The sequence below is a fragment of the Hyperolius riggenbachi genome, chromosome 1 (assembly GCF_040937935.1).
Source record: "Hyperolius riggenbachi isolate aHypRig1 chromosome 1, aHypRig1.pri, whole genome shotgun sequence".
In the NCBI taxonomy this organism is placed as follows: domain Eukaryota; kingdom Metazoa; phylum Chordata; class Amphibia; order Anura; family Hyperoliidae; genus Hyperolius; species Hyperolius riggenbachi.
In genome coordinates, this window is record NC_090646.1 from 468,664,805 (window position 1) to 468,692,502 (window position 27,698).

Here is a 27,698-nt window from a genome sequence, read left to right on the forward strand (position 1 = left end):
AGGCCCCTCTACCATGTCAAAAATAATTTTAAAAAAATCCTGCAAACCTTTAAAGGGACACTGTAGGGGGGTCGTGGGAAAATGAGTTGAACTTACCCGGGGCTTCTAATGGTCCCCCGCAGACATTCTGTGCCCACACAGCCACTCGCTGATGCTCCGGTTCACTTCTGGAATTTCAGAAGTCTGAAAACCCCTGCGCCTGTGTTGCCATGTCCTCAATCCCACTGACCAGGAGCATATACTGCGCAGGCCCAGTATGGTATGTGTCTGCGCAGTAGGCTCCTGGTGACATCAGCGGGATTGAGGACATGGCAATGCAGGCGCCGTGGTTTTCAGACTTTAAGGTCTGAAATTCCAGGAGTGAACCGGAGGCGGGCCGGAGCATCGGTGGGTGGCAACGTGGGCACAGGATGTCTGGGGGGGGGGGGGGGCGTTAGAAGCCCCGGGTAAGTTCAACTCACTTTCCCCCCGACCACCTGCCCCCCCTTACAGTATTCCTTTAACCCTCCTGGCGGTATGAAAAATTCCACCAGGAGGCGGCGCCATGGCGACGGGGCGGGATGACGTCAGTGACGTCATTGGGAGTCCCGATCCACCCCTCGGTGCTGCCTGGAACTGATTGGCCAGGCAGCGCACGGGGGGGGGGGGGGGGTGCGCCGCAAGGTATAGCAGCGATCGGGCGCGGGGCAGCGGCGATCAGTGTGCTGGCGCAGCTAGCAAAGTGCTAGCTGCGTCCAGCAAAAAAAAAATTAAGAAAATCGGCCCAGCAGGGCCGGAGAAAACCTCCTGCGCGGCTTACGTAGTTCGGGGTTACCGCCAGGAAGGTTAAGTATTCTAACAGTGTGCTTTGCTTTTTCTTTCAGCTACTCTACATCCCAACCAACCAGCTACGATCAGAGCTCCTATTCCCAGCCAAGCTCTTACACTCAGCAGAGCAGCTATGGTCAACAGAGTTCCTACTCTCAAAGTAGCTATGGGCAACCAAGTAGTTATGGGCAGCAAGGTGGTTATGGCCAACAAAGCAGTTACCAGCAGCAGCAACAGCAGCAGCAACCACCGCAGCAACAGCAGCCACCTCCAACAAGCTACCCACCACCATCATCCTCTTATAGCAGCCAGCCACCCAACCAGTATGGCCAGCAGAGTAGTGGTTATGGCAGCCAGCAAAGTGAGTAAAGGGGATTTCCCGTTGTATTTAAGGAAGAACACATTGAATGTAAAATATACATACCAATCTAAACCTTAGGTTTAAGGCAGTCAAATATACTGTCACAAATGATCACAGCTAAAACACTTCAGTATGGTTCCACCCCAGTAACGTATATAACTGTACAGAAACAGTCACAAGACTATATAGGTTGTGTTTTTTTTTTTTTTTTTTTTATAGGAACAGCGAACAGTCTTTATTCTTCAATAATATCTAAAATCTTCTTGATTGCAGTAGTGAAATGTAGACACCATACAGAGCTTCGTATGACAGAACCAGGTTGCCTGGCACTTGTTTCACGGCCAGAAGCCGCTTCCTCAGACACACAACCGTATAAAAATCTAGAAGATGGAATGCCAGATGGCATAAAAATGTGCAGTCTGCCGTCCCAGGGATACACAGACTCATAAGACCTTCTGTACAGGGGATAGCAGTGTCACTCGGCTGTCCCCTCCAGTCTCTCCAAAGTGATAGCCGATTGCGCTGATTGGCTGGCGGGGTGGAGGGAGAGAGGGGGGACAAAAAAATTATTTAAAAATAGATACAACTATTAAAAAAAAATCTGGTGGGAGATCAGACCCCACCAACAGAGAGCTCGATTGGTGGGGAAAAGGGGGGAATCACTTGTGTGCTTTGTTGTGTGGCCCTGCAGCTTGGCTTTAAAGCTGCTGTGGCCCAAATAACAAAAAATGGCCTGGTCTTTATGGGGGTTTAGTACTGTGGTCCTCAAGTGGTTAAAGGGACACTTAAGACTAAAAATTTTTTACTTACCTGGGGCTTCTACCAGCCCCCTGCAGTCTCACTCGGATCCTCCTGTCCCCACCGGCAGCTACTTCTGTTTTCAGCGACAGGCCTAGGAACCTGTGATTCTTCGCGTTCCTGGCCACAATAGCTCCCTCTATACTTCTATTGCGGCCAGGAACGCGAAGAATCACTTGGATTCCCAGGCCTGTCTAAAACAGAAGTAGCTGCTGGCTGGGACAGGCGGATCCGAGCGAGACTGCGTGGGCACGGGTCAGCTGCAGGGGGCTGGTAGAAGCCCCAGGTGAGTAAGACTTAAAGGATGTACAAACACACGATGGTGGTTAAAAGTTCACACTGATCAAACTGTTTACACCACCACACCTAATTAACCTCTTCCTGCAATGTGGATGTATATAAACATCCAATTTGTGCACCAATGCAAATATGTTTATAGAAGTACAGCTCTCCCATGTCATGTAGTGGTAAAACAGTCAGGAGCGGCAGTGTTGTGATTCTCTAGGATGTGGAAGACTGAAGAGGTTCTGAGCAGTGGCAGCACAGGAACAGCCCAGGCATTTTGCAAACGGCCGCATGTCCTTTAACCTTGTCCCAAACCAGGAAGTCGACTTGCATATAAAGGCATTTGTTTTGCTGGGAATTAAGTAGCCAGTGTTTCGATTATGATGATCATACAGGAGTATAGCTGTTAATGTTTTTATAATATGGAATGAGGGGTATTTGATACAATCCTCTGCCTACTTTGACGAGTGCCGATACCTGAGCTTTTGAGTTCTAGAATACAGTCCTTTATTCAAGCCTTTCAAGGGCGCTGTCCTTACGACTCTTACAAAGGCAGTTAACTTAGGAGTCTCGCTTCAGGTTTGCTTTCAAACCTTTCACTATTCTCTGAATGCATTTCTAATTTCCAAAAATGTTGGAGTTGTTGTATGCGTGAAGGGAGCCAGAGATGAGTTTCTCACACACACAAAAAAAACGGCAGATGCTCTACCTGATAATTTTGCCGCTCTGGTGTGCCCCCCCCCTTTTTTTTTTTTTCTTTTTTTTTTTATCAATTATTGTTTCAGGAAAAATCCAATATGGCTGCCGGCTCATACCCATTCTGCTTCCAGGTTATGAGCTTTTCTGGATGTGCTGTCTAGGCCAGGCATGGGCAAACTCGGCCCTCCAGCTGTTATGGAACTACAAGTCCCACAATGCATTTGCCTTTATGAGTAATGACTGTGGCTGTCAGACTCCTGCAATGCATTGTGGGACTTGTAGTTCCGTAACAGCTGGAGGGCCGAGTCTGCCCATGCCTGGTCTAGGCTATGAAACAAGACAAGCAGGGCTGCTGCAGCCTTTCATCTGTGTGCATTCATTATTCTAGTATGCTGTGCAGCTGCCTGTAGGAAGTCTCTCATAGGAATGAAACTGCATAGATGACTACGCAGTCAGTGCACACAGATCACACAGCAGCCACACTTGTCTGTTGTTTCAGAGCTTCTTTCTCGACAGGAGCAGCTCCTCCCATGTCATCAGAGCTCTGAGTATGCAAAGCAGGAAAGCTGAGCCAGGAGGGGGTGGGCTTGGGCTTGGAAAGACTTCACAGAAGACTGATTCAACTATGATTCCAGGTCAAACCTAGACTGAATGCCCAGACTGGGATTCTTATCAGAGCTGATAACGGGCAGATTTAGCAGAGAAGAAAGAAACTACTATGAGTGGATCGTTCAGAAACAGCCTTATCAGTCTGCTGATATACTGTACACACGCACTACTTTCGGGAGAACGCCCGCCCAGTGGGAGGGTCTGACTGACCTGTCCTAATCTAACCAGTAGTGCGTGTACGCATCTTTAAAACGGGGTAGGTGTTTACTGTCCCCACTGATAAATGTAGTAAAATACATGAGGGTGCATCTTCTCTGGTTCTCTTTAAAGCAGATCTGCACTCAGAACTTCCTCTTTGCTCTAAAAAAAAAAATACGCGACAGCATAACCTTCAAACTTTTTTGTTACAGCTGATACAAGTCCTACAATAAATTTACAGTATTTCTACTTCCTGCTGTTATGGAAGCACACATTCACATCCTGTGCTTTTATGGTGTGGCAGTCAGCTAACACAGGGGAGAGAGATCAAATTACTTGTGATTAGACACATTTCTCTGTTTTTCGTTCTGTGGGGTGCAGGAGTTCAGGTCTACTTTAACCAGTTTAAAACTTGTACTCATTACAGTGTAAAGTTTGCACAGCCATATGACTTTTACCATGCAACATAATGTACATGTTGTAATGTCTTTCACTTTGTCAACTTCTCAGGCAGTTATCGTCAGGACCACTCAAGCAACAAAGGATCTTATGGGCAAGAACCTCACCAAGGTTATTCTGGCTCTGAAGGCCGCAGTTCTGGAGGCTCTGAATCTCGCAGCAGAGGCCGCGGCATGTATGACAGAGGCGGAATGAATCGTGGTGGTGGTGGTGGTAGAGGAGGCCGTGGAGGCATGGGGTAAGAACAAATCTATTTATGAAGTAACCTTTTATTTCCTCCAAATGGAGCCTTAATAATGGTCAGAAGTGCACTCAAGTGCAGCTAGATGCCCTTTTTCTTTCTATGGCTCCTAAAGGGCAACTATCAAAAGATACTATAATTCCATAACTCGCATGAACTGCTGTCACATAGTAACACGTTTTCATGCAGCTGTTCATAGCTTGTGGGCAGAAAATGCCACATGCCTGATCAGAGCTTGGTTTTCACTGTGGGTGCTTCTGTGGTGGACTGTACCGTGGACAAATGTAGGGTTTCTTCCCCGATCATCCACAATACAGAAGCGGGCCTCACTTTCTGTATCCTCTGACTTAATTACTTCATAATGACTCAAAGCAGAGGCACAGGATTGGAGAATACAAAGCTCAAAACTGTAGCTAAGAAGTGTGTAGTAAATAGGCTCTGAGCTCTGTGTGCCCCGATCTTGGCAGCACAGTGGGGTAGTGAAACGCAGCACTGGGTCCCTGGTCGAATCCTAGCCAGGGGGCCATATGCGCAGAGTTTGTATATTCTCCCCATATCTGTTTCATCCAGGCACTCAGGTTTCCTCCTACATCCAAAAAAGGTACAGATAGGCAAATTGGCCCTAGACTACAATGGACATATGAATATGATGGAGATGAGATTGTGAGCTCCTCTGAGGGACAGGTGGTGGCAAGACTATATGTTAAGTACTCTTGCAGGTGGTGTCTGTGCGATATAAATACTAAATAAAATAATCCTGTCTCTGCTTCTGCCATTTTGAAGTAATCAGAAGATAACAGCCAGGGAGGACTCATTCTGCTTGATAGATAGGAGTAGGTCTTTCCTTAGCTTACAGTTTAGTTGCATAATCTCTCTGTGCACACAGTGACAGTAGTCGGTCCTGAGGATTAAACCTGAAATCATTCTTGCTTCAATGACATGGAATTGGCCTCTGTCTACATTGTACAGTCCTGTAATCTGATGCCAACTGGGAACGCTAAACTGATGCATGAAGCATTTCCTTCACACGGGTTGTGAGTTCAGTTAAAAGAAAGCTTTGTCTTGTCACTCCCCTACACTTCAAGGAGTATATGTAATTTACAAAACTTTGGTTTTTGATAGTTGCCTTTCAAAGAAAAAACAATTGGTGGCAAAGGAATCATACTTGGTCTTGAAGTTCAAATTCAAAGTAACTTCAGAAACAGACGTGTTGCCGTTTTGGTCAAAGAATTCCAGTCTGACGGTTCAGGTTCCTCATTTCACAACTGGAAGTTCCAAGAGGATAAAGCTAAAAGGGAACCTAAACTGAGAAGGATATGGATTTTTCCTTTTAAAAAAAATACCAGTTGCCTGACTCTCCTGCTGATCCTGTGTCTTTAATACTTTCAGCCACAGCCCCTGAACAAGCATGCAGATCAGGTGCTCTGACTGAAGTCAGACTGGATTAGCTGAATGCTTGTTTCAGGTGTGCGATTCAGCCACTACTGCAGCTAAAAAGATCAGCAGGGGTGCCAGGCAACTGGTATTGTTTAAAAGGAAAAGCCATATCCATCTGTTTAGGTTCACTTTAAGGACTGCTTTTATAAAATGTTAGCCAGCTGCCTGCATGGATTTTTTTTTTTTTTTTTTTTTTTTTTTTTTTTTTTTTTTTTTTTTTTTTTTTTTTTAGTCTGAAAGTTGCTGGAAACTCAGACATGTCAATCTTTTATGCTGGCCACACATGGGATGACCTTAAATAATCATGTCGGCAAATTCATTTTTTTTTTTTTTTTTTCCGGGGGTTCCCTCTGCAGATGGGTAACTCAGTATCTCTGGTTTAAAATATGTTCAGATGGAAATTAGTTATAAAAGATCTTTCTAAAGTCTTTCCGTGTGTGGCTAACAGCAGTAATTTTATACAAACAGCCCTAGCTTCATGTTCAACTTCTTATTCCTGATCCTTAAATTACTTTTTTGGAACAGTATCTGGTTTTGGGCCCTAGTGTGCTGTTCTGAACAGTCACATAAGGAAGGGTCAGTAATAGATACGTGCTTATTGCTTATTAATGGTTTTGTTTTTTACCTTTCAGAGCAGCACTATTAGGGTATCTGGGTTTACAGGTCCGTGGCAATCAATGGGTTAAAAATGCTTTGTTTGGGAGGCATTGAATTGAGTGTCTTATCCCTTACACTGCAGTAATATTAGAAAGTGGGGTTCTGTAAGTATAAATGTTTGTCTTTTTTTAACAAAGCTGCACAGAACTATGCAGAATTATTGGCTTTTGTCTAGCCCACTTCATAAGTGTTCTCAGCTACTGCATAGTCTGTTCAGCTTTTAACTTGGTTAATTTGTGGAATAATTTAAAGGCATACCTGTCACTTTTTTTAGCCTCTAAGGGTGAATTCACACACCCAGTGTTTATTGGCCAATTTTACCACCTCCATGTAGTATGAAAGCTTACCTACACAATGTGTTCATAGTATTCAAAACCCCATGTCCCTCATAATACATGTAGCTGGTAATATTAGCCAGTCATTGGCCAATAAAAAATTTGGATGGGTGTATGAACCCTAACACCTCATATAAGCATATTCTGTGCTCACCAAGCAAATGGGTATACTGGTTTGGCCAAAATGTAGATTCAGTTTGTTCCTAAACACGGCTGCTGAGGTTTTTCCTTTTTTATTTTTGCCTGGAAGATTGTTGAAGCTACTGTGAAAACGTTTGCACTGTTAAAGGACAAATATGAATAAGACTATACGTAAATTATCTAAATATGGTTTAGTACTGTTGGCAAATAACTTATAAATTTGAAAGAAATTAACCCCGTCATTAATGGACTGAGGAATTTACTATTAGGATAGGTGCTGTAAATAACATCTGATATTTGAAGCCATGCCTGTTAAAGGGAACCTTACCAGTTGCTTGTCAGTCCTGCTGATCTCTCTAGCTGCAGTAGTATCTGGATCTTGCACCTGAAACAAGCATGCAGCTAATCCAGTGTGACTCGAGTCAGAGCACCTGATCTGCATGCTTGTTGAGGGGCTGTGGCTAAAAGTTTTAGAAACACAGGATCAGCAGGCGAGTCAGGCAACTGGTATTTTAAAAGGAAAAATCCATATCCTTCTCAGTTTAAGGTAGCCATACACTGGTCGATTTGCCATCAGATTCGACCAATAGATAGATCCCTCTTTGATCGAATCTGATCAGAGAGGGATCGTATGGCTACCTTTACTGCAAACAGATTGTGAACCGATTTCAGCCTGAAACCGTTCACAATCTGTGGTGGTGCTGCTGCCGCCGCTCAGCCCCCGCCCGCATACATTACCTGCTCCACCGGCGAGACTGCCCCGGTCACCGCTGCTTCGTCTCCGCTCTGGTCTCCGGCATGCTTCACTTCTTCCTGCCCGGCAGGGAGCGCCCTCTACTGTTTAAACTTCCTGCCGGGCTAGAAGAAGTGAAGCATGCCAGAGACCAGACCAGCGCGGAGACGGAGCAGTGGTGACCGGGGGCAGTCGCGCCGGCGAAGCAGGTAATGTATGCGGGCTCTATTGCGTCGGTCGTCGGGCACTCGACCGCCGCTAGCGACGCGCTCCCTACCCACGGGCGATTGACGGTAATTTTCCACACTGAACGATCGACGGGATAGATCGAAATTCGGCGTGTAGCGGGAACGATGTGACAGCAAATTCGATCCCAGTGATCGAATCTGCTTTCGATCTGGCGGGAATTGGCCTAGTGTATGGCCAGCTTAAGGTTCCCTTTAAAGCCATGATCGGGATTGATCCACCACAGGAGCACCTTGGCATCCTATCTTGCACTCCTATAAAAAGAAAATGCAGAGTGGTGGTGATTTAGCAGCTGAGGTTACTGTTTAGATAAGACACAGGGGCTGTTATTTACATTGATAAGAGTGGAGGACCTTCCTGTGATTTGCATTTGTTCCCTAAAGATATGTAACTTTTGCTGTTGAATCATCCTTGCTGCTCTTCATGGCTGTCTAAAATTTAAGATTGGCAGCCCAAAGCTGCTCTTGTGCAGTCAGTCCTATCCAGAGAATACTGGTTTGTGCTTGTTCGGCAGGTTTCAGTAGACCACAATGACTCAACTAAACTGCTAGATGAGATGAATATACTATAGAACGTTGTGCTGGACACCTATCCTCATGGTATAGCCATTCTCAGCTTTTTGGGGGTAACAGATAAAAAAAATCAGATTTTAAAAAAAGCTTTCCCTAAACTGTACAAAATTTAAAGAGTAACTGTAACGACAAAACGGCCCCTGGAGGGTACTCACCTCAGGTGGGGGAAGCCTCAGGATCCTAATGAGGCTTCCCACGCCGTCCTGTGTCCCTCGGGGGTCTCACTGTAGCCCTCCGTGCAGCGGTGACACAATATTTACCTTCCTGGCTCCTGCGCAGGCGCTCTGATGCCTCTCGGGGCCGAAGTAGGCGGAAATTACCCGATCGCCGTCGGGTCTGCTCTACTGCGCAGGCGCAAGTTTCCAGCGCCTGCGCAGTAGAGCGGACCCGACGGAGATCGGGTATTTCCGTCTATTTCCGTGCCGAAAGTCGCCACAGCGCCCCCGCTGGAGCCAGCAAAGGTAAATATTGAACTGACAGTCTGCAGTCGCCGGCTGTTCGGAGGGCTGCGGCGAGACCCCCGTGGGACAGAGGACGGCGTGGGAAGCCTCATTAGGATCCGGAGGCTTCCCCCACCCGAGGTGAGTACCCCCCAGGGGAGGTTTTTGTTGTTACAGAGTCTCTTTAAGGCCGTACAAAAAAGACCTTTTCAGATCCCTAAAGACTTTACAGCACTGGTCTTTAAAGAAGTTCTGTGGGGGGTTGTGGAAGAGAAAAACGGACACTTACCTTGGGCTTCTATCAGCCCTGTGCAGCGGTAATGTCCCACGCCGTCCTCCTCCCATCTGCTGTTCTCCGCCGCCGGCCCCGGTCTAAGTGGCATGGGATCCCAACTGCGGCTGTGCTAGTGGCCGCGCACCCGCTTGCTTCCGCCTGCGTCATCGGAAGCTTACTGCGCAAGCGCAGTACAAGGCTCCGTTGTACTGCGCCTGCACAGTAAGCCTCAGATGACGCGAGCGGAGGCACGGCAACGCGCATTATTCGTCTGTCAGACGAATAGCTTGGTGCCTGCTGCAGGGAACGGCGGATGGGAGCAGGACGTCGTGGGACATTACCGCTGCATGGGGCTCATAGAAGGCCAAGGTAAGTGGCAGTTTTTTTCTTCAGAAACCCCCACAGAACCCCTTTAAAGAGAATCCGAGGTGTGTTTAAAGAATATCTGCATACAGAGGCTGGATCTGCCTATACAGCCCAGCCTCTGTTGCTATCCCAAACCCCACTAAGGTCCCCCTGCACTCTGCAATCCCTCATAAATCACAGCCGTGCTGTGAGGCTGTGTTTACATCTGTAGTGTCAGTCTCAGCTGCTCCCCCACCTCCTGCATAGCTCCGGTCCCTGCCCCTGTCCCTGCCCCTGTCCCTTCCCTCCAATCAGCAGGGAGGGAAGTGATGCAGGCGGGGACTAGAGTTCTGCAGGAGGCGGGGAGAGCAGCAGACTGACACTATAGCTCTGACAAGCTGTTTGTCAGCAGCGTGGCTGTGATTTATGAGGGATTGCAGAGTGCAGGGGGACCTTAGGGGGGTTTGGGATAGCAACAGAGGCTGGGCTGTATAGGCAGATCCAGCCTCTGTATGCAGATAATAATCTTCAAACCCACCTCAGGTTCTCTTTAAGGAGCTAAATTACTTTGGCCTCAATTCACTAAGATCATGCTGGAGATGAGGCAAGATAACTTACCTCCACACAGTGAGAGAGTTATCTTAGGGCTCTTTCACATCAGAGCTTGCGTTGGAGAACGCTCAAAGCATACGTTTTGTTGTATGCCTTTTACTGCGTTTTGATATGCGTTGCACTGCAGTGAGTGTGCGTTTTTAATCCGTTTTCAATGCGTTACTGCACATAGAAAAACGCAGGTAATTTTTTTTTTCTTTTAGTTGTCAACTTTCTACATTGTTCCTCTGTTGCATTCTGGGACTGATTGCCTGCGTTAACGGATTAAAAACGCGCATAGTGTGCGTTTTACATTGACTAACATTGTAACGCATAAAGCTAGCGTTGGCCAAAAAACTGCGCCTGGGTGCAGTGGAACGCAACGCACAAAAAGGCTGCGTTATATGTGAAAGCTAAAATGAAAGTCTATGGACTTTCATTTCACCTTGGGTAACGCAAACTTTATCCTTTGCGTTGAAACGCAGAAAATCTGCCCTAATGTGAAAGAGCCCTTATCTCTTCATTCCTTAAGTTACCTCCTCTGTAGTTATTTTCACACACAGTTAATAAACATCCTGTATTTAACTCTGGAGTTAATTTAAGGATTAAAGAGTTAACTTGAAGACAGATAAGTTAACTTTAGGTTTGCCTGAGGTAAAATGTTTCCTGAATACGACATGCCTCATCACATTGGTGATAACTCTAGAAACGTTATTAGACAGGAGATGAGCTTAGTGAATTGAGGCCTTTGTCTGTAGAGACTTGCTAAACAAAGGTTGTTTTCACTGTAGCCTTATGTTTAGTTTAAAGAAGAAAAAAAAAAAAAAAAAAAAAATCTGTTTGAAAAAAAACCTTTCCGGTGTCCACAAAAGTACCTGCTTCTGTGGAGACTTGCTGCCTTCTGTTGCACTGGTCTGCATTTGGTCTTTGAAGTATGACCACATCATGCAGTTGGCTGAAGGTGTAATGGTTAAGGGCTCTGCCTCTGACACAGGAGACCAGGGTTCGAATCTCGGCTCTGCCTGTTCAGTAAGCCAGCACTAATTCAGTAGGAGACCTTTGGCAAGTCTCCCTTACACTGCTACTGCCAATAGAGCGCGCCCTAGTGGCTGCTGCTCTGCCTTGGCGCTTTGAGTCCACAAGGAGAAAAGCGCAATATAAATGTCTTGTCTTGTCTACCAACCACCACCAAACTTGTTCACAAGACTATAATCTGCTTTTGCTTCAGTGCCGAGTATAGAGTAAAGTCAGCTAGCTGGACTGCAGTTATATTCTGCCTTAAAGGGAACCTTAACTGTGGATAGGAAAAAAAAGTTTCTTACCTGGGGCTTTCCCAAGCCCCCTGCAGCCGTCCTGTGCCCTCCTCAAGTGTCATTGGGCCCCCCGCTGCGACTTAGTTTCGTTTTCGGCGACTGCCAGTCGGCTCCCGGCAATGCGTCCTATTGTTCGCCTTCCCTGCTGTGAAGTGCGGCATGCAAGCGTACTTCGCCTGCACATGACGCGCTTCACAGCGGGGAAGGCGTACAATAGGATGCGTTGCCGGGAGCTGACTGGCAGTCGCCGAAAACGAAACTAAGTCGCAGCGGGGGACCCAATGACACTTTAGTAGCTGCGAGGGCACAGGAATGCTCCAGGGGGCTTGGAAAAGCCCCAGGTAAGTGAAACTTTTTTTTTTTTCCTATCTACAGTTAAGGTTTCCTTTAAAGTAAACAAGAGATCAAATGGAATGAATCAATACTTACCCGGGACTGTCATGCCAGTCGTGGTCTTCATGCGTGGGACCATCGCCCATGTGCAGAAGACCATGACTGGCGCGACTGAGCACTGGGTAACTATCGATTCTATTTGGTTTCTGGCACACTTTAAGGTTGTGTGGAAGAATTTCTCTGCAGTTTTTTTCCAAAGGTGCAGCTGAGAAGGTGGTAAGGCTGTCCAGAATACTGCATTAACTAGATACTGTCTTGCTATGCACCAACACATGCTTTCTCTGCTTTGCTGAATGGCATGGGCTATGGAAGATGCCTGTATAGACATTAGTCATTGAAATTATCGCTTTAGGCGACAGAAATCTGTATAAGGCTGGGAGCGTACTTGTTTTCATGTGCTTCTTCTGCACGGGAAAACTGAGAACTAATTGGCTAGTTCAGACTTGAAAAGGGACACTTAACTGCTCGATCAACAGTTTGCTGCAATTTTCCACATACACACGGTGTGCAGAAAACCCCACACAGAAAACACAAGTATGCTACCAACCTTAAGATAGCCATACAGCTAGCAATTTTGTATTGAGCGACTGAGCAATCAACTACGGTGTTGCCCACACACAATTGAGAACCTGTGTGCATCTCCCACGCAATCGAAACTAAACTGTGTCTCCATGTTCTGAAACCAAAAAACAATTGATCGAAATGTGAACATCAGCTGATACTTTTACGATCGACTGATGTCTTCCATCCTGCTCAATCAACAAAGTTGACTTTTTTGACCTGATATTGGCCAATTTTCATCGATCTGGCAGAATGGAACATAATCGTTTCTCCTTTGATTCAATAAAATAGTCGATTGTACAGCAAAATTGCTTGATGTATGGCCACCTTTAGGCTAGAGCTGGCAGAGAATGCAAGTGGTTTGTCATATTACAAAGATGACCAGACTGGTTCTACACTTTAACACAATGGCCTCAATTCACTAAGCTTTATCAAACACTTTATCAAACGTTTGATAATTTACCTCATAGGTAAAATGTAATTTTGAATTCACTAAGGTGTTATATATTTAACAAATGCTTTATCGATAAAATGTTAAATAAATCTATAACACCTTAGTGAATTCAAAATTAGATTTTACCCATGAGGTAAATTATCAAACGTTTGGTAAAGTGTTTGATAAAGCTTAGAGAATTGAGGCCATAGGCTTTCTTTGTGTGGTGTTCACGATACTGCTTCTATGATGGGCTAAGTGGCTACAAAAAGTGATTGGTGTGCTGTCATGCGATGCCTCCTCTACTTTAAGGCTGCTTTCACACTATGAAAATGTTGTGATGTGATTGTTCAATGGCATCGCACTTTAACTGTGGTGCAACAACACAGTGAAAGTATGCTTCACTGCCTCTGTAAAAGCACACGTCGCTCCTGTAAGTGCACTGCATGCAGGGTTATTGCAACGGAACCCGTCGCAATCAGTGTTATGGCTCCATAGGAGTTTAAGTGCATTTGCGTTCTGATGCGACGGTCTGACGCAACAGTGTGAAAGGACCCTGACAGTTTCTTGTATTTATGGTCATTTTTTTTTTCTTAATACACAATTGTGCCTATTCTGTAGCAAAAACCTGAAAAGCCTGCTGTCATGGTTACTGCTGTATAATTACAATAACTTGGTAAATTGACTAAAAACAAAAACAAATTACCTAAGTTTTTTCATTCCCTTAGCTAGGGAAACTGTTTACTTATTTCAGCAAGTTTAAATATCTATTAAAATAAAAAAATATTCATTTGCGAGTAGACTTGAGATCATCTGCAGGCTTTTCAGAGCTACCACAAGGTAGGTAATGTATTTGACTCGGGTGAAAATAACACACATGCTTTTCCTAAATTGTCTGGATATGTTTTGTTGGTTGTACATGAAAATCCCTTATTTTAATATTTTAACATGCTTTGTCAAATTTATATGCCACAGGTTACAAAGTGAGAGCGTTGTATACACTTCAGTTCTATAAATAACTCATTCAGCCGGCAGCATAATGAAAAGTGGGACTCGGTGTCTAAATGGAGAGGAGAACATTTTTTTAATCTAATTTTGACGTAAAGCTTAGAACAATGTTTTATAAATTTGTGTAACTTTAGAATAGCTAGTTAAAATGTATTGCACAAGGTGCAACTTAGTACACTGTGTACTTCTTTCATATTTTTTTTTGTAAACTTGTGTATGGTTTTAAGAGCTGAAAGCCACAATTTTGTATGTTACTCTGCTGACACGTGTATTAAAGGTGCAATGCTTCCGTGGCGGGGCATTATTAGCCCAATCTTCCCACGCAATTTTTTAAACTATTTTTTTTTTTTTTTTTTTTTTTTTTTTTATTAATGCTGTGAAATGGATTTGAATATAGCTGTAAAAATGTTTGTTCACTCCGGAGTTCATAACTGTAAATGTCCAATCTGAAATGTTAGGATTTTTTATGTAATGGTTTATATAGGTTGTCAGCTGTGTCTCACTGAAATTTTTGCCCAGAATTTAAAGGTTATTGACAACATAAGAAGCTCCATTTCATCCCTGTATAGTGCTGTCATACCCACCGTGCAGGTCAGTTAGGTGGCACATGCTGGCAGATAGTGGTGCACATTTCTGCGTGTGTAACTTCTTGCTTAGTGTGTATAACAGTACTGTTCATGAATGGGTGCAGTAGTGTATTCTGTAATATTGAGCTGTATTTTTAATGTACATTCAGTCTGAATAAGACCTTAATGCAGATTTAAACTATCTGTATAAAAATGGGCTACATTAATTGTAGTCTAGCTTACCCGACTGTGCCAGATGCTTTCCAGAATGAATTCCCCCTGGTTTCACTCCAATGACCTTCTTTTTCACCTGATGTCGTAATTTACCCTTTGCATTGGGGACAAAGGGTGTGTTCACACTGCACATTGCTTTGTGGTGTTGCTGCATGGGAGCACACGGCCCATAGAAATGTATGGGCCTGTTAATGTCTCTGCATTGTACTAGATCACTTTTTCTACAGGGTTTCTGGAAAGCTTGTGACAGTGCATGATACATTGCAGTTCATGCTATAAAAACACATTTTAACCTGCAGTGTTATTGCTGCATTGTAGCGTGGACATTGCACAACTTGGTGAACTTGGCCTAATGGAAAAAGGGGTAAACTCCCCCCCCTCCCCCCCCCCCCCCCCCCCCCTGAATTCCTGCTCCTTGCACGGCTTAGCAAGGGACCATTTAGGAAAGCAGCTTGCACAGATTGGGTAAGTGAGACTGCTGCTAATGCAGCCTTTCCTGTCTTAATCTTTTGCGCAGATGGTTCAGGTCTACCTAATGACATGGTAGATTCAGTATGTCCACTTTGCATGTATATACTGAAGAGCATTTAATTTATTGGGTAATTCCCAAGTTGCAGCAATAGGATGTTAAAACATTCAAGAGCATTGCACACTTAATACAGGCACTGAGGTTTTTGAGCCCACTGATCATAAAGGTTTTTTTTAGATTGTATAAATGTTCAGGCTGAATCTTTGAAATAATACACATTGAAGATTAGTGCCACGCTGAGACAGATGCATTGTATGGACATGTTAAGCCACTGCCGGCACTGTACCCTTGAACCCCCTTCGAGGCCCAGAATGCTTTATGGCTCTTTAAAGGGAAAAGGCCTTCATTTCTTCACCTTTATTCTCCCAGCAGCGGTGGAGATCGAGCTGGCTTCAATAAGCCTGGTGGTAAGTTTTTGAGTATTACAAATGGGTAGTGTAACACAGAACAATATCCCTTTCCCTTTTTTATGATTTTTAGCTGTATTAATTTTGGTTTTGGTCACCTATAAACATGGTGTAAAATCCAGTGTGCAAAAGTTTAAGGGTCTGGCCGGCATAACTTAAGGGTATTCATGGTTATTTCGTTACGGAATTCCAGACAAATCAGATGTGTAATTTGGGGAGTGTTCTAATTCTGCACTGATTCATTGCACACCACTTGGTGCACAAGTTTATATGCACATGGTTACATAAAGGTTTACAGTTTCTTGGTCATAATCAATCCCTGCCCCCAAACCCCACAACTGTCCTTTTACTGCTGCTATACATTTCTATGGTAACAGTGAATGTGAACTGTGCTTAATATCTACAGTTATCCTGCCCATGTATTAAAAGTATTTTTGAAGCACACATCTATCAAAGATGGTTATTTCAAGCCCCAGTTCTGTGTGCCATTGACAGCCCCGTATTCATGGTGTTAAATTTTTTTTTGTAGCTTTGATGTCAATGTTTGTGTTGTAAAGGGGGTATGTTCTTGTTAACTAACTTCTGTTTGTACTTTCGTCACTCAGGACTTCTGGATGATGGACCTGAACCTGATTTCGGTAGGTATATCTGCTTCAAATGGGGCTATGATCAATATGTTGCAGTATCTTTCTAGTTTTAGGATGGAGGATTTTACACTAAGCTTATCCCAAAAGTTACCAGCTGCAGTGTGCCCATCGCTGGTTGAATGTGCTTTGTAACTACCCCCCCTGTAAAACTGTCATTCCTCTGCTTAAAGAGAGTCTGAAGCGAGAATAAATCTCTCTTCAGACCTCATATCCCGCGGCTTAACAGGGGTCCCTTGACCCCCAAATCCCCCTCCGTGCAGCGGGGGAGCGCTTCCTGGTTGGGGCAGGGCTAACCGCCGCAGCCCTGCCCCACGCGCGTCTGTCAGCGCGTATCTCCGCCTCTCCCCCGCCCCTCTTAGTCTTCCTTCACTGAGAGGGGCAGGGGAGAGGCGGCGATGCGCGGCTGATAGACGCGAATGGAGGCAGGGCTGCAGCAGTTAGCCCTGCCTCCAGGAGCGACCAAGCCTGCGACCAAGTGTTGCAGTGGGAGGTTTGGGGGGTGAAGGGACCCCCGTTTAGTGGCGCATATGTGGCAGTGAGCTCTGAAGCGATATTTATTCTCGCTTCAGAGTCTCTAAGTGATTTTGATAATCTGGAGAGTGTTGGATGCATAGACCAGGTGGTGTAGGGATCACCATAGCAGCTGCTTTGGGCACTGTAGCATGGGGGCGTTGGTGGCTGGGGATAAGGGTGTTGATAGGCCTTGTAGACCTGTGGCGGACCCACTAGGCCTTGTAGACCTGTGGCGGACCCACTGACGTGCAGAGAAGTAACAGACCTCTCCATACCTCTCAAGGCTCCACTGACTACTTTTTATAGCTGTTCCCTGCTCCATGACTACAGCACTGTATTTTGTCACGTGACCTGCAGGTTACGTGAAGACAGACCATGCTGTAGTCGGAGTTGGGGGATGCAAGAAGGTAGATTGGTGGAGCTTGGAAGCGGTGTGATGCTTCACTGCTGCGCTCACAAGCAGTGATGAGTGAAAGTGCCAATATTTATTTTTTCCCTAATTTTTCGCAAAACAAGTCATTTGAATTTTCAAGCAAAAATTCCATCGGAAACTTTTAATTTTTGCAGTAAAATATTCTATGTTCCAGTAAAAATATTTTTGGGGAGTTTTCGTGAAAAGTCAAGCAAGCAACACTGCTCGCGAGTACGTTGCATTACTCTTGAGCCTCTTTTCCACAGCCTGCTGACCACAAACGCCATTTGCCTGCAATTTGCGTTTCCTGGTGGCAAAACATCCTTTTGCGTCTGAGGACAATTGGGTTTACATGGAACTTCATTGGGCAGGTGCCTGTCCACTACCCATGCCGAAAGCGATTTGAGTGCCCGGCTGGCAATTGGGAGCAGCTAGCAGGTGGTGAATTCACCACCTTTAGCTGCCCATGTAAAAGAGGTCTTAAAAGTACACAAACCCTTTCAAGTTTAAAGTTGTGGTGAAACACTTAACTCAAGACTCATTTTTTGCAGTCCTTGTATGTTACCTGATGGCTTACATTCTTATCTTTTGGATGATTTTAGAGCCTCCCCCAATGGAGCCTGAAGATGATGCGGACAACACCACGGTCTACGTGCTGGGTCTTACGGAAAGCGTGAACGTCGAAGAGCTGGTGGATTTCTTCAAGCAATGTGGTGAGATCAAGGTAGGTGACACATCTGTGTTCTGACAAACATTCTTACGCCTCCAGGTAAAACCAGTGTGAGTTTTGGCTGTTGCTCTACACTAAATATTTTGATCTGGATGCTGCAGCTGGATTGCTGTTATCACAAATGTTTGTCCTGTAGAGAGCCTCTTGGGAAAACCCTTATCTTGGTAAAAGGTGTACTATAGATGTGCCACACATTTGTGATGATGGCATTCCAAATATTTAGGGGGGGGGGGGGGGGTGCATATGGATTAACCTCCCTGGAGGTATATTTATTTCCGGATTTTAAGGTCTTTTCAGCATGTTTCTGGCCCTAAAATCAGGAAAAAGATCATGTCGCCAGAGTCTCTGCAGCAGCCCCGCACTCTCTCACCTCCCTGGGCTCCAGCGCTGCAATTTTCCCTCTGTTCTCTGGGTGGCGCTGTAACTCCATAGTGAGATCACTGCCTGTGATCTTACCAGAGTGAGTCAGAGCCTTGGAGGACAGGAAGAACTACCGACCTCTGGATTCCCCGGGAGGTTAGTAAAAATGCACACTATACACTGTATAGAGCTCCCAGCCATGGAGGTTAATACCAAGTATTTATGGCTTACTTGATTCATGCTTTAACCACTTGATGACAAGCTGACTTATAAAAACGTCCTGCTAGAGCATCTTAATGGCTCCAGGACGTTTTTATAAGTCAGATAGTGCTGCTGCCGTTGTGCACGTGAAAAAAAATCTTTATTTCCAAATACTATATTGTCACCATACTTTGTACTAGGGACATAATTAAAATCTTGTGATAACCAGGACATATAGGCAGATAAAGTGTGTGGGATTTATGTACAGTAGCAGTGTTAATATTACTATAGGAGATGAAATTGGAGAAATGGTGTTAGTTTTTTCCTCCAAAATGCATAGAAAATAATTACTGAAAACAATTAATTCCAAAAAGCCCAATTGGTGGTGAAAAAAAGAAGATATAGATCAGTGTTCTCCCCCAAAAAATGTTCCAGCTGGGTGGCATGAAAAAGTAGCCGGGTGCGGCGAGATGAAAGAATGCAGGGCCAGGGCTTCTCTGCACAATTCTGTTTACAGCAGTGGTGGAGTTGCGACTATGACAGCCGAGTGCTCACCAAAAGCCTGGGGAGAACAGTGTAGATCATTTCATTGATTAGTAGTGATTAAAGAGACTCCGTAACAAAAATTGCATCCTGTTTTTTTATCATCCTACAAGTTCCAAAAACTATTCTAATGTGTTCTAGCTTACTGCAGCACTTTCTACTATCAGTCTCTGTAATAAATCAATGTATCTTTCCCCTGTCAGACTTGTCGGCCTGTGTCTGGAAGGCTGCCAAGTTCTTCAGTGTTGTGGTTCTGCTATGAACTATCCCTTCCAGGCCCCTTTATGCACACTGCCTGTGTATTATTTAGATTAGAGCAGCTTCTCTCATCTTTTACAAGCTGGATAAATCGTCCTCTGAGCTGGCTGGGCTTTCACATACTGAAGAATTAGACGAGGGCAAAGCTGTTTGCAGGAAGAAACGAGCAGCCTGAAACTTCAGTGCATGAGAACAGGGGGAAAGAAACACTCAAATGATCTCTTGAGATTCAAAAGAAAGGCTGTATACAGCCTGCTTGTGTATTGATGTATTTTCTATGTGTGGACATACTGTACATCAACCTACTTCCTGTTTTGGTGGCCATTTTGTTTGTTTATAAACTTTTTAAAACTGTTTTTAACCACTTTTAATGCGGCAAAATTGTGTCAGAGGGTAATAGATGTCCCCTAATGCACTGGTATGTTTACTTTTGTGCGATTTTTTAACAATACAGATTCTCTTTAAGCTATTGGCAAATGAAAGGGATGAGCACTGAAAGGTGAAAATCGCTCTTGTCCATTAGGGTAAAAAACCCCTTTGGGGTGAAGTGGTTAAGCATGATGTCTTGCACATTAAAACTATTTTTATTTTTTTGGGGAACAGATGAACAAGAGAGCCGGGACACCAGTAATAACCATATATCTGGACAAGGACACTGGGAAAGCAAAAGGAGATGCAACGGTTACGTTTGAAGATCTTGCATCAGCTAAGAATGCTTTGGAAATATGTGATGGTGGGTATTTCCTTGTGAATTGAATGTCTTTGTAATGCTAGAATTTTCATACAAATTAGGATTTTCTGTTTGGTTTCTAAATATTGGGCTGCTTGGTGAACTTTATGGTGGAAGGCTACATTTTTATTTTGGTGCACTGTACATTGGACATTTTGTCAGTCCTTCACCTCGACTTAGTCTAATGACCCTGCTATAGTCTATGGCTTGTTTGGGAGGAAACCAATTATCCTGTGACATGGCTTTTGGAGGAATATGTGGCGTATCCCAATGCAAACGAGGGCATATGCAAAGTGACCTGGTAGACTTTGTGCAAGAAACCGTGCTAACCATTGTTTGCTCTGCATAGGGTAGTCAGTTACGTTGCAGGCATAATTTACATTTCCCTACTTACTAAGTGCTTAGTTTATGTACAGCGTTAAAGAATTTGTAAAATATTGATATTGCAATGGAAATTTATATATCTGCACATTAGGCTTTTTAAAACTAATGCTGGCATTAATCATCCAGTTTTTTAAAGGAGTATGGAAACTGTATAGCTATACAGCTATACAAGGATGTCGGGCTTGCCTAGCTATGTGCACCCTATTCTGGCAGCTGGACTGTGCCATTTGTCATTTAGGGAGTGCTACAAAAATACAGGAAACCTTGGTAGTATCTGATGAGATGTCTGAAATACTTGCCAGCAAAGAGTTTCGAAGCCCTGTGAACCTACTGTAAGGGATCACTAGGAATGACTTTGATGTACATTTGTCCTAAAGAAAAATGCACTGTTCATGTACGTGTACATTTTTCATTATAATGGGCCTTTTAACATGAATGGCTTTTTATTTTACCTGTGTTGCTTTTTCTTTTGATACAGGTAAAGAATTTCAAGGAAGCAAAGTGAAGGTGTCCCTTGCACGTAAGAAACCTATGGGTAGCATGAGAGGTGGATTGTTGCCACGTGATGGCCGAGGAGGGCAGCCCCCACTGCTTAGAGGAGGTAACTCTTACTTACCGATACAACCACAGTTTGTGATGTGCTCAGTTTTGTGAAGATGCTTGCTTTTGCTTTAAGTTACCTGTAAAGTTCTTTAAATTGAACCTGAATTTAGAACTTCTTCTCTCATCTTGAAGATGAGCAACAACATACTAACCTTTAAAGGAAAACAATTTTGCTACAGCTGATACAAATCCTGCATTAAAGGGAACCTTAACTGAGGGATATGGATGTTTCCTTTTAAACAATACCAGTTGCTTGGTACTCCTGATGATCCTTTGCTGCAGTAGTGGCTGAATTACACACTCACACACCTGAAACAAGCATGCAGCTAATCCAGTCTGACTTCAACCAGAGCACCTGATCTGCATACTTGTTCAGGGGCTGTGGATAAAAGTATTACACAGGATCAGCAGGGGAGTCAGGCAATTGGTATTTTTAAAGGAAAAATCCATGTACTTCTCAGTTTAAGTTCCCTTTAAACCTGCAGTGTCTACTTCCTGCTTTCATAGAAGCAAACATATTGTTAACATCCTGTGTTTACCAATTAGCTGCTCTGCTATGGCGGTCAGCTGACACAGCTACAAGATCAAATTACAACTTGTGATTAGTCAGATGAGTAGAAATTAGAGGCTAAACTCTTTAACCACTTACCCCCCCCCCCCCCCCCCCCCGGGCTGTACGGATTTCTCCGGCCTTTTCCACCCTGTCGCCACCAAGGGACGGAGAAATCCGTACCTGACGCCGCTCCCACTCGCTCGTGCACACCGCCGCCCGCTCGCCCGGAGGTCCATGAACTGGAAAAACTTTTCCTGTTTGTTGATCTCCGCCCCCCGCAATGATCAGCACGATCATTGTGAAAAAAAGTTGCCCAGCCTCCCTGAACTTCCTGCAAGCGTACGTCCTGTACGCTTGCAGGTCACATAAAAAAAACTCACTGTGGCCATCTTGTGGCCAAATAGTAAAACTACATCCTAAAGCATTTTTCATATACAAAAACATTAAAAATTAACTCATTACCTCCCACACTCCCCATTTTATTTTTTTTGTAATTAAAATAAAATAAATATACAATTAAAAAAAATACATAGTTACCTTAGGGACTGAACTTTTTAAATATTTGTCAAGAGGGTATAACACTGTTACTTTTTAAACTATGGGCTTGTTATTAGGGATAGACGGAAAACTGAAAAAAATGCACCTTTATTTCCAAATAAAATATTGGCGCAAAACATTGTGATATGGACATAATTTAAACTGTTTTATAACCGGGACAAATGGGCAAATTTCATGGGTTTTAATTACAGTAGCATGCATTATTTAAAAACTATAAAGGCCGAAAACTAAAAAAAAAAAATTCCCACATTTTTTCCTATTTTCCCATTAAAACACATTTAGAATAAAATTCTTGGGATGTCCCACCTAAAGAAAACCTAATTGGTGGTGAAAAAAACAAGATATAGTTCATTTCATTGTGATAAGTAATGATAGTTAGATGAATGAATGGAAGGAGTGCTGAAAGGTGAAAATTTGCTCTGGTGCTCAAGGGGTAAAACCCCTCAGTGGTGAAGTGGTTAAATACATACAATGTGCATTTCTCTATGCTTTCCTTCTGTCCTGTGCAAGAGTTCAGGTCCACTTTAAAAAGACTGCCTGTTGTAACTTAACTGCAATTAAACTTCAGTTCCTGGCAAAAAATGGTCTATCAACAGACAATGTTCCTGTAGTAGAAGTATACATATATCTGATTTTGTAGTCAAGCTGCGAAACTGCTTTTAACTTTTTCCTGTCTCATCTGAAAGTCAGATGTAATGTGTGAAACATGGAAAACATCCTCTCACTATAGGCTAATAACTCCTAACTTCACATTCATATTTCTATTAAAAGGGGATAAGCCAGATGCACACAAGACCTTTGTCACCCAACAATCCCAGCAATTACACAGATCTGAGTGACTTTTCCGAAAAGATTTTCTCTGGAGTTGCCACATCACTTATGAACATTGTATGACCAATGGCCCTCTATTCACCTTTACTAAACTTAGAAAATCCAGGTTGGATGTACTAGGACTTGAGATCACTGCCGTGTTTTTTGTTTTTTTGGTTTTTTTTATTGCAGGAGGCTAGTTCTGAAGAATGTTAAAAACCTGAGCGACGGTTACATTCTGTGTATAGTATTTAATTCTTAAAGGGGAGGTTCAGGGAGGGGGTAAAATAAATACAAATCCATATACACTTACCTGGGGCTTCATCCAGCAGGAGGTGCCCGCGCCGCCGCTCTGGAGGCTCCCGGTCGTCTCCGGTACCTGGCCAGGCCCGGCTGCCAGGTCGGGCTCTTCTGCGCTCCAATCTGCGCCTCACGGGGGCGCGCTGACGTCATCGGACGTCCGATAACGTCAGCGCGCCCGCATGGAACGCAGAAGAGCCTGTCGTTGGAGCGCAGAAGAGCCCGACCTGGCAGCCGGTCGGGTCGGCCACCGGGGACAACCGGGAGCTTCCGGAGCGGCGGCGAGGGCTCCTCTTGCCTGCCACGGGTAAGTGGATATGGATTTTTATTTTCCCACTCCCTGAACCTTCCCTTTTAAAGTACACTTGAACGAAGAGAAGGGGTGTGGAGGCTGCCATTTCCTCTTAAACCATTCAGATTACCGGGCTGTCCTGGTGATCCCCTGACTAATACTTTTAGCCATAGACACTGAACAAGCTTATGGATCACGTGTCTCTGAAGTCTGACTGGCTTACGGTACCTGAATGTGTTTTGGGTGTTTGATTCAGACACTACTGCATCCAAAGAGACCAGCAGGACTTGGTCAACCGGTATTGCTTAAAAGGAAATAGATTTTCATGGCAGCCTCCATATCGCTCTCTGTTCAGGTGTATTTCTCTCCCCCCTTTCTTTTATTGGGCTTTTTGCAGATCGGTCCTGTAGCTAGCTATCTGAAGTTTTGTTTACTTCTGCTCATGTTTTGGGATTTGAAAGAACTATTAACAGGTCCTTTTTACCTGCAGGTCCTATGGGACGAATGGGAGGCAGAGGAGGGGACCGCGGTGGATTTATGCGAGGGCCACCAAGAGGAGGACCACGTGGAAGCCCAGTCAGTGGCCCCAACGCACAGCACAGGGCTGGAGACTGGCAGTGTCCAAACCCGTATGTAACATATATACAAACTTGGCTTATGTTTTTACATGTCAGTCTTATGGCAAGGTCCTTATTGATCTTTGTTCTGCCTTAAGGGGATGCGGCAACCAGAACTTTGCCTGGCGAACTGAATGCAATCAGTGTAAGGCTCCAAAGCCTGAAGGATTCATGCCTCCTCAATTTCCACCTCCGGGTAAGCACAGTATCTTACATTTCGGACCACAGATACTTTAAGCAGAGCACTTCACATCCTCTTTAGTTAAGGTTTTCCTGTTTTGTTTCCTCCTGAAACCTGGGTCTAGCTGATAAGACTCGGATTCTGTAATGTACATGAGCCTCCAGTATAATCATTTAGCTATTAAGTGCTCTTGTTAAATAGTCGCACAGCTGTTTTATCTTTTAGAGATTTATATATTTCTAAAGCTTAAATGTGATTATGCCTAATATTAAATGTGGCAAACAAGCATGCTTTCCTTCATCTGCTGGGATGGTTAGAACAGGCTTTTTTCCTGACATGTAACAAAGTCCATAGTAAACGGCTTGAGCTTAGTTTATCTAAAACACACAAAAAAATCTTCAGGCTACTGCTGAAAAGTGCTGTATTGTTCATTGCCTCCATGTTTTCTGTAGTTAAGTGAGGTGTGCAGCTCCTCCCCTCCCAACTAAAACTACTTGTCAGATCCTCTCCATGGGAAGTCCTAGTACCCACAGGCTACCACTAGGTGGCGTGTGTGGAACATAATGAAGCATCATTTTCTACTGCCTGTGTGGAAAGCACTGCACATAGGCCACAGCCACCAACTTTTTGTTTGCACATGCTTGCTACCTACTTTGTGTGGTATATATGTATTTTTTTTTATTTTTTTTTAGTTTTAAGTTTGGTAATAAAAGCAGCCTTTGATGTAGAAACAATATCTAGTTTTACATAAATACAACTTCTCATATTACAGAAGAGCAAGGTGATCACTTCAGAACTCTTGATTTTATAATAGCAGTAGGCATGTCAAACATTATGGACAATTTAAAAAGTCCTCCTTAAAGCAAAAACTGATAAATCAGTTGAATTGCCTTCATTCGGCATTAGCAATCTTAGAATCTTATTTTTGAAGAGCCCTAATAGGTGTTTTAAGAGGTGACCTCAAACAGAACATTTGTAATTCTATCACCAATTACACAGGCCAGCACGAATGGTAATCGCAATGAGTCTCCTATGCACCAAAAGGTAAAACATGACTTGGGCCTCTTGCACACTACATTTGATTCCGATTTTTATTTTATATACAATCCGATTTTGGATCATGATAAAAAAAGCTCTATTTTTTTTTAAATCTGAATCAAGTCGGAACGTATATAAAAAAAAAAATCAGGATCTTGTGTAGTATGCAAGATGCATTAGACTGCCAACTTAAAGGACAACTGAAGTGAGAAGTATATGGAGGCTGTCATATTTTAAACAATACTAGTTGCCTTGTTCTATTTGGCTGCAGTAGTGTCTGAATAACACCAGAAACAAGCATGCAGCTAATCTTGCCATATCTGATAATGTCAAACGCTTGATCTGCTGCATGCTTGTTCAGGGGCTATGGCTAAAGAGTATTAGAGGCAGAGGAATCAGCTGAATAGCCAAGCAACTAGTATTGCTTAAAAAGGAAATATGGCAGCCTCCATATAACTCTCTCCTTTTTAGTTGTCCTTTAACTGCACCTGGAATAGGTGACCCAATATTAATGCTCTGTGGGGGGCAGCTGGTGAAGGGGACCCCACACACAAAGTTGTAGTTTGGGCTCTATTTTTATGATGGCTTTTTATGCCAATACAATAGTACCGCATTTCTGTGAATTCTACAACTGAGAACCTGAAGTAGGCCTTTTACTCTTAGAGGCAATACTCTTGCTTTTGTTCTAAAGCACATTTTTGCTTTTATGCTGCCAAGGTTTAGATTAGCTTTATGGTACTGACAGGCAGTTTTGACACTGGTTAAAATGGCAAATTTTTGTGGCTTTTGTCAGATGTAATTTGATCATACTGGTCAAGCAATCTGAATGTGGTCCATTTTAACATTGGCGCTAAATTGCTGACTGTTGGTACTTTTCAGCATTTGGAAAATCACGCATGACTAATCATTACACCTCTTGTTTCCAGGTAATGAACGAGGGAGAGGTGGACCAGGTATGAGATTTTTTTAATATTAGTACTTTTCAACACTTGCAAAAGCTGCACTTCCCAATGACTCATTTTTTTCAGCTCTTCCATTGTTGCCAGGTAATGACCGAGGTAGAGGTGGACCCGGTATGAGAGGAGGCAGGGGTCTAATGGATCGTGGTGGTCCAGGAATGTTTAGAGGTGGCCGTGGAGGAGGAGGCGATCGAGGAGGTTTCAGAGGTCGCGGAATGGACAGAGGGTTTGGTGGAGGACGGAGAGGTGGTCCCCCTGGTCCACCAGGACCTCTCTTGGAACCAATGGGTGGAAGAGGTGGTGGCGGAAGACGTGGGGGTCCTGGCAAGATGGACAAGTAAGCTTACATGCCTTGCAAGGTTCTCTTCAAATTTTCTGTGGTGGTTTTTGGGCCAACCAGTAACTTTATTTTTTTTTTTTCCCTTCTCCCCATCTAGGAACGATCATCGCCAGGAGCGCAGGGAAAGGCCCTACTAGACGTTTAAAGCCTCCTTTACTACCAGATTTATTTTTTAAGCCAGAAATGTTTTAAATTTATAATTCCATATTTATAATGCTAGCATGGAGTCCCTCCATTGTTACATTATGACTATTCTTTGTCTGTACCTTAGTATTCACAATTTGTGGAAATATTAAAATGAAAGCTTAACGGTAGTACCAATGTTTTTGTTATAATTTTTATTTCGTTTATCCTGAGGAACCGCACATTTTGAAGGTTGCTCAGTGTGCAAGATGTACAGGTTTTCAGAAGTGGTTTTGTCAGCATGTGGTGATGTGGCTGGGAGGGTGTGTGAAGATCTTTACTTCTCAGCTTGTTCTGATGTGTTGGACCCTTTTTATGGGTCTCTTTCCTGATCATTTCCCATAACAACTGATAAGATCAGTGATCTTGTTAATGTTTACTGCAAGATGACTGGAAAGTCTTGAATGTTTTATAATCCAGCTTGTACCAAGTTTTGTTGACTTCCACAGTAAATAAAAACCTGCAAACCAACTGATGGTGTCTGATTTTGTCAGTCATTGTAATCTTAACTGTAAATATGAATTAAGATACGTTTTTAATTTGCCCCAAGTGTTGCATTGAACTAAAGAATTTGTCTTTTTTTTTTAAAGAATCTGTTTCTGAAATTTAAAAAAATAAAAAAAAAATCTTGCCTCCCAAGGGGGATGCACTGAGGCTTCCCCTGTCGTCCTCAGCTAGCTCGATCCAGCCCTGGCTCCCCTGAACAAACTGTGACCTGCCTGCGCAGGAGCACTAGCGACTTTCTGCATGGGTTTTTGGCAGAAACAGTGGAGCTCGATTGGGTCCACTATGATTCTATAGCTCACATCTGCAC

The 27,698-nt window shown here is 43.8% G+C and overlaps 1 protein-coding gene across 3 annotated transcripts in view; it reads left to right on the forward strand.

Annotated features, from left to right (window-relative positions):
• The window catches only part of EWSR1 (EWS RNA binding protein 1), a 43,294-nt gene extending 15,939 nt beyond the window's left edge, over positions 1–27,355 (forward strand). Inside the window, exons 7-18 of one of the 3 annotated variants that reach the window (XM_068240045.1) lie at positions 864–1,168; positions 4,268–4,454; positions 15,635–15,672; positions 16,278–16,310; positions 17,847–17,968; positions 19,940–20,069; positions 20,929–21,051; positions 24,057–24,195; positions 24,282–24,379; positions 26,329–26,355; positions 26,431–26,698; positions 26,799–27,355. In XM_068240045.1, coding sequence (XP_068096146.1) covers positions 864–1,168; positions 4,268–4,454; positions 15,635–15,672; positions 16,278–16,310; positions 17,847–17,968; positions 19,940–20,069; positions 20,929–21,051; positions 24,057–24,195; positions 24,282–24,379; positions 26,329–26,355; positions 26,431–26,698; positions 26,799–26,838 — 1,510 coding nt within the window. In that variant the 3' untranslated portion in view covers positions 26,839–27,355. The remainder of the gene's footprint in view (positions 1–863; positions 1,169–4,267; positions 4,455–15,634; positions 15,673–16,277; positions 16,311–17,846; positions 17,969–19,939; positions 20,070–20,928; positions 21,052–24,056; positions 24,196–24,281; positions 24,380–26,328; positions 26,356–26,430; positions 26,699–26,798) is intronic. The other 2 variants (XM_068240065.1, XM_068240055.1) reach the window with 2 other exon arrangements.
• The last annotated feature ends 343 nt before the right edge of the window (positions 27,356–27,698 follow it).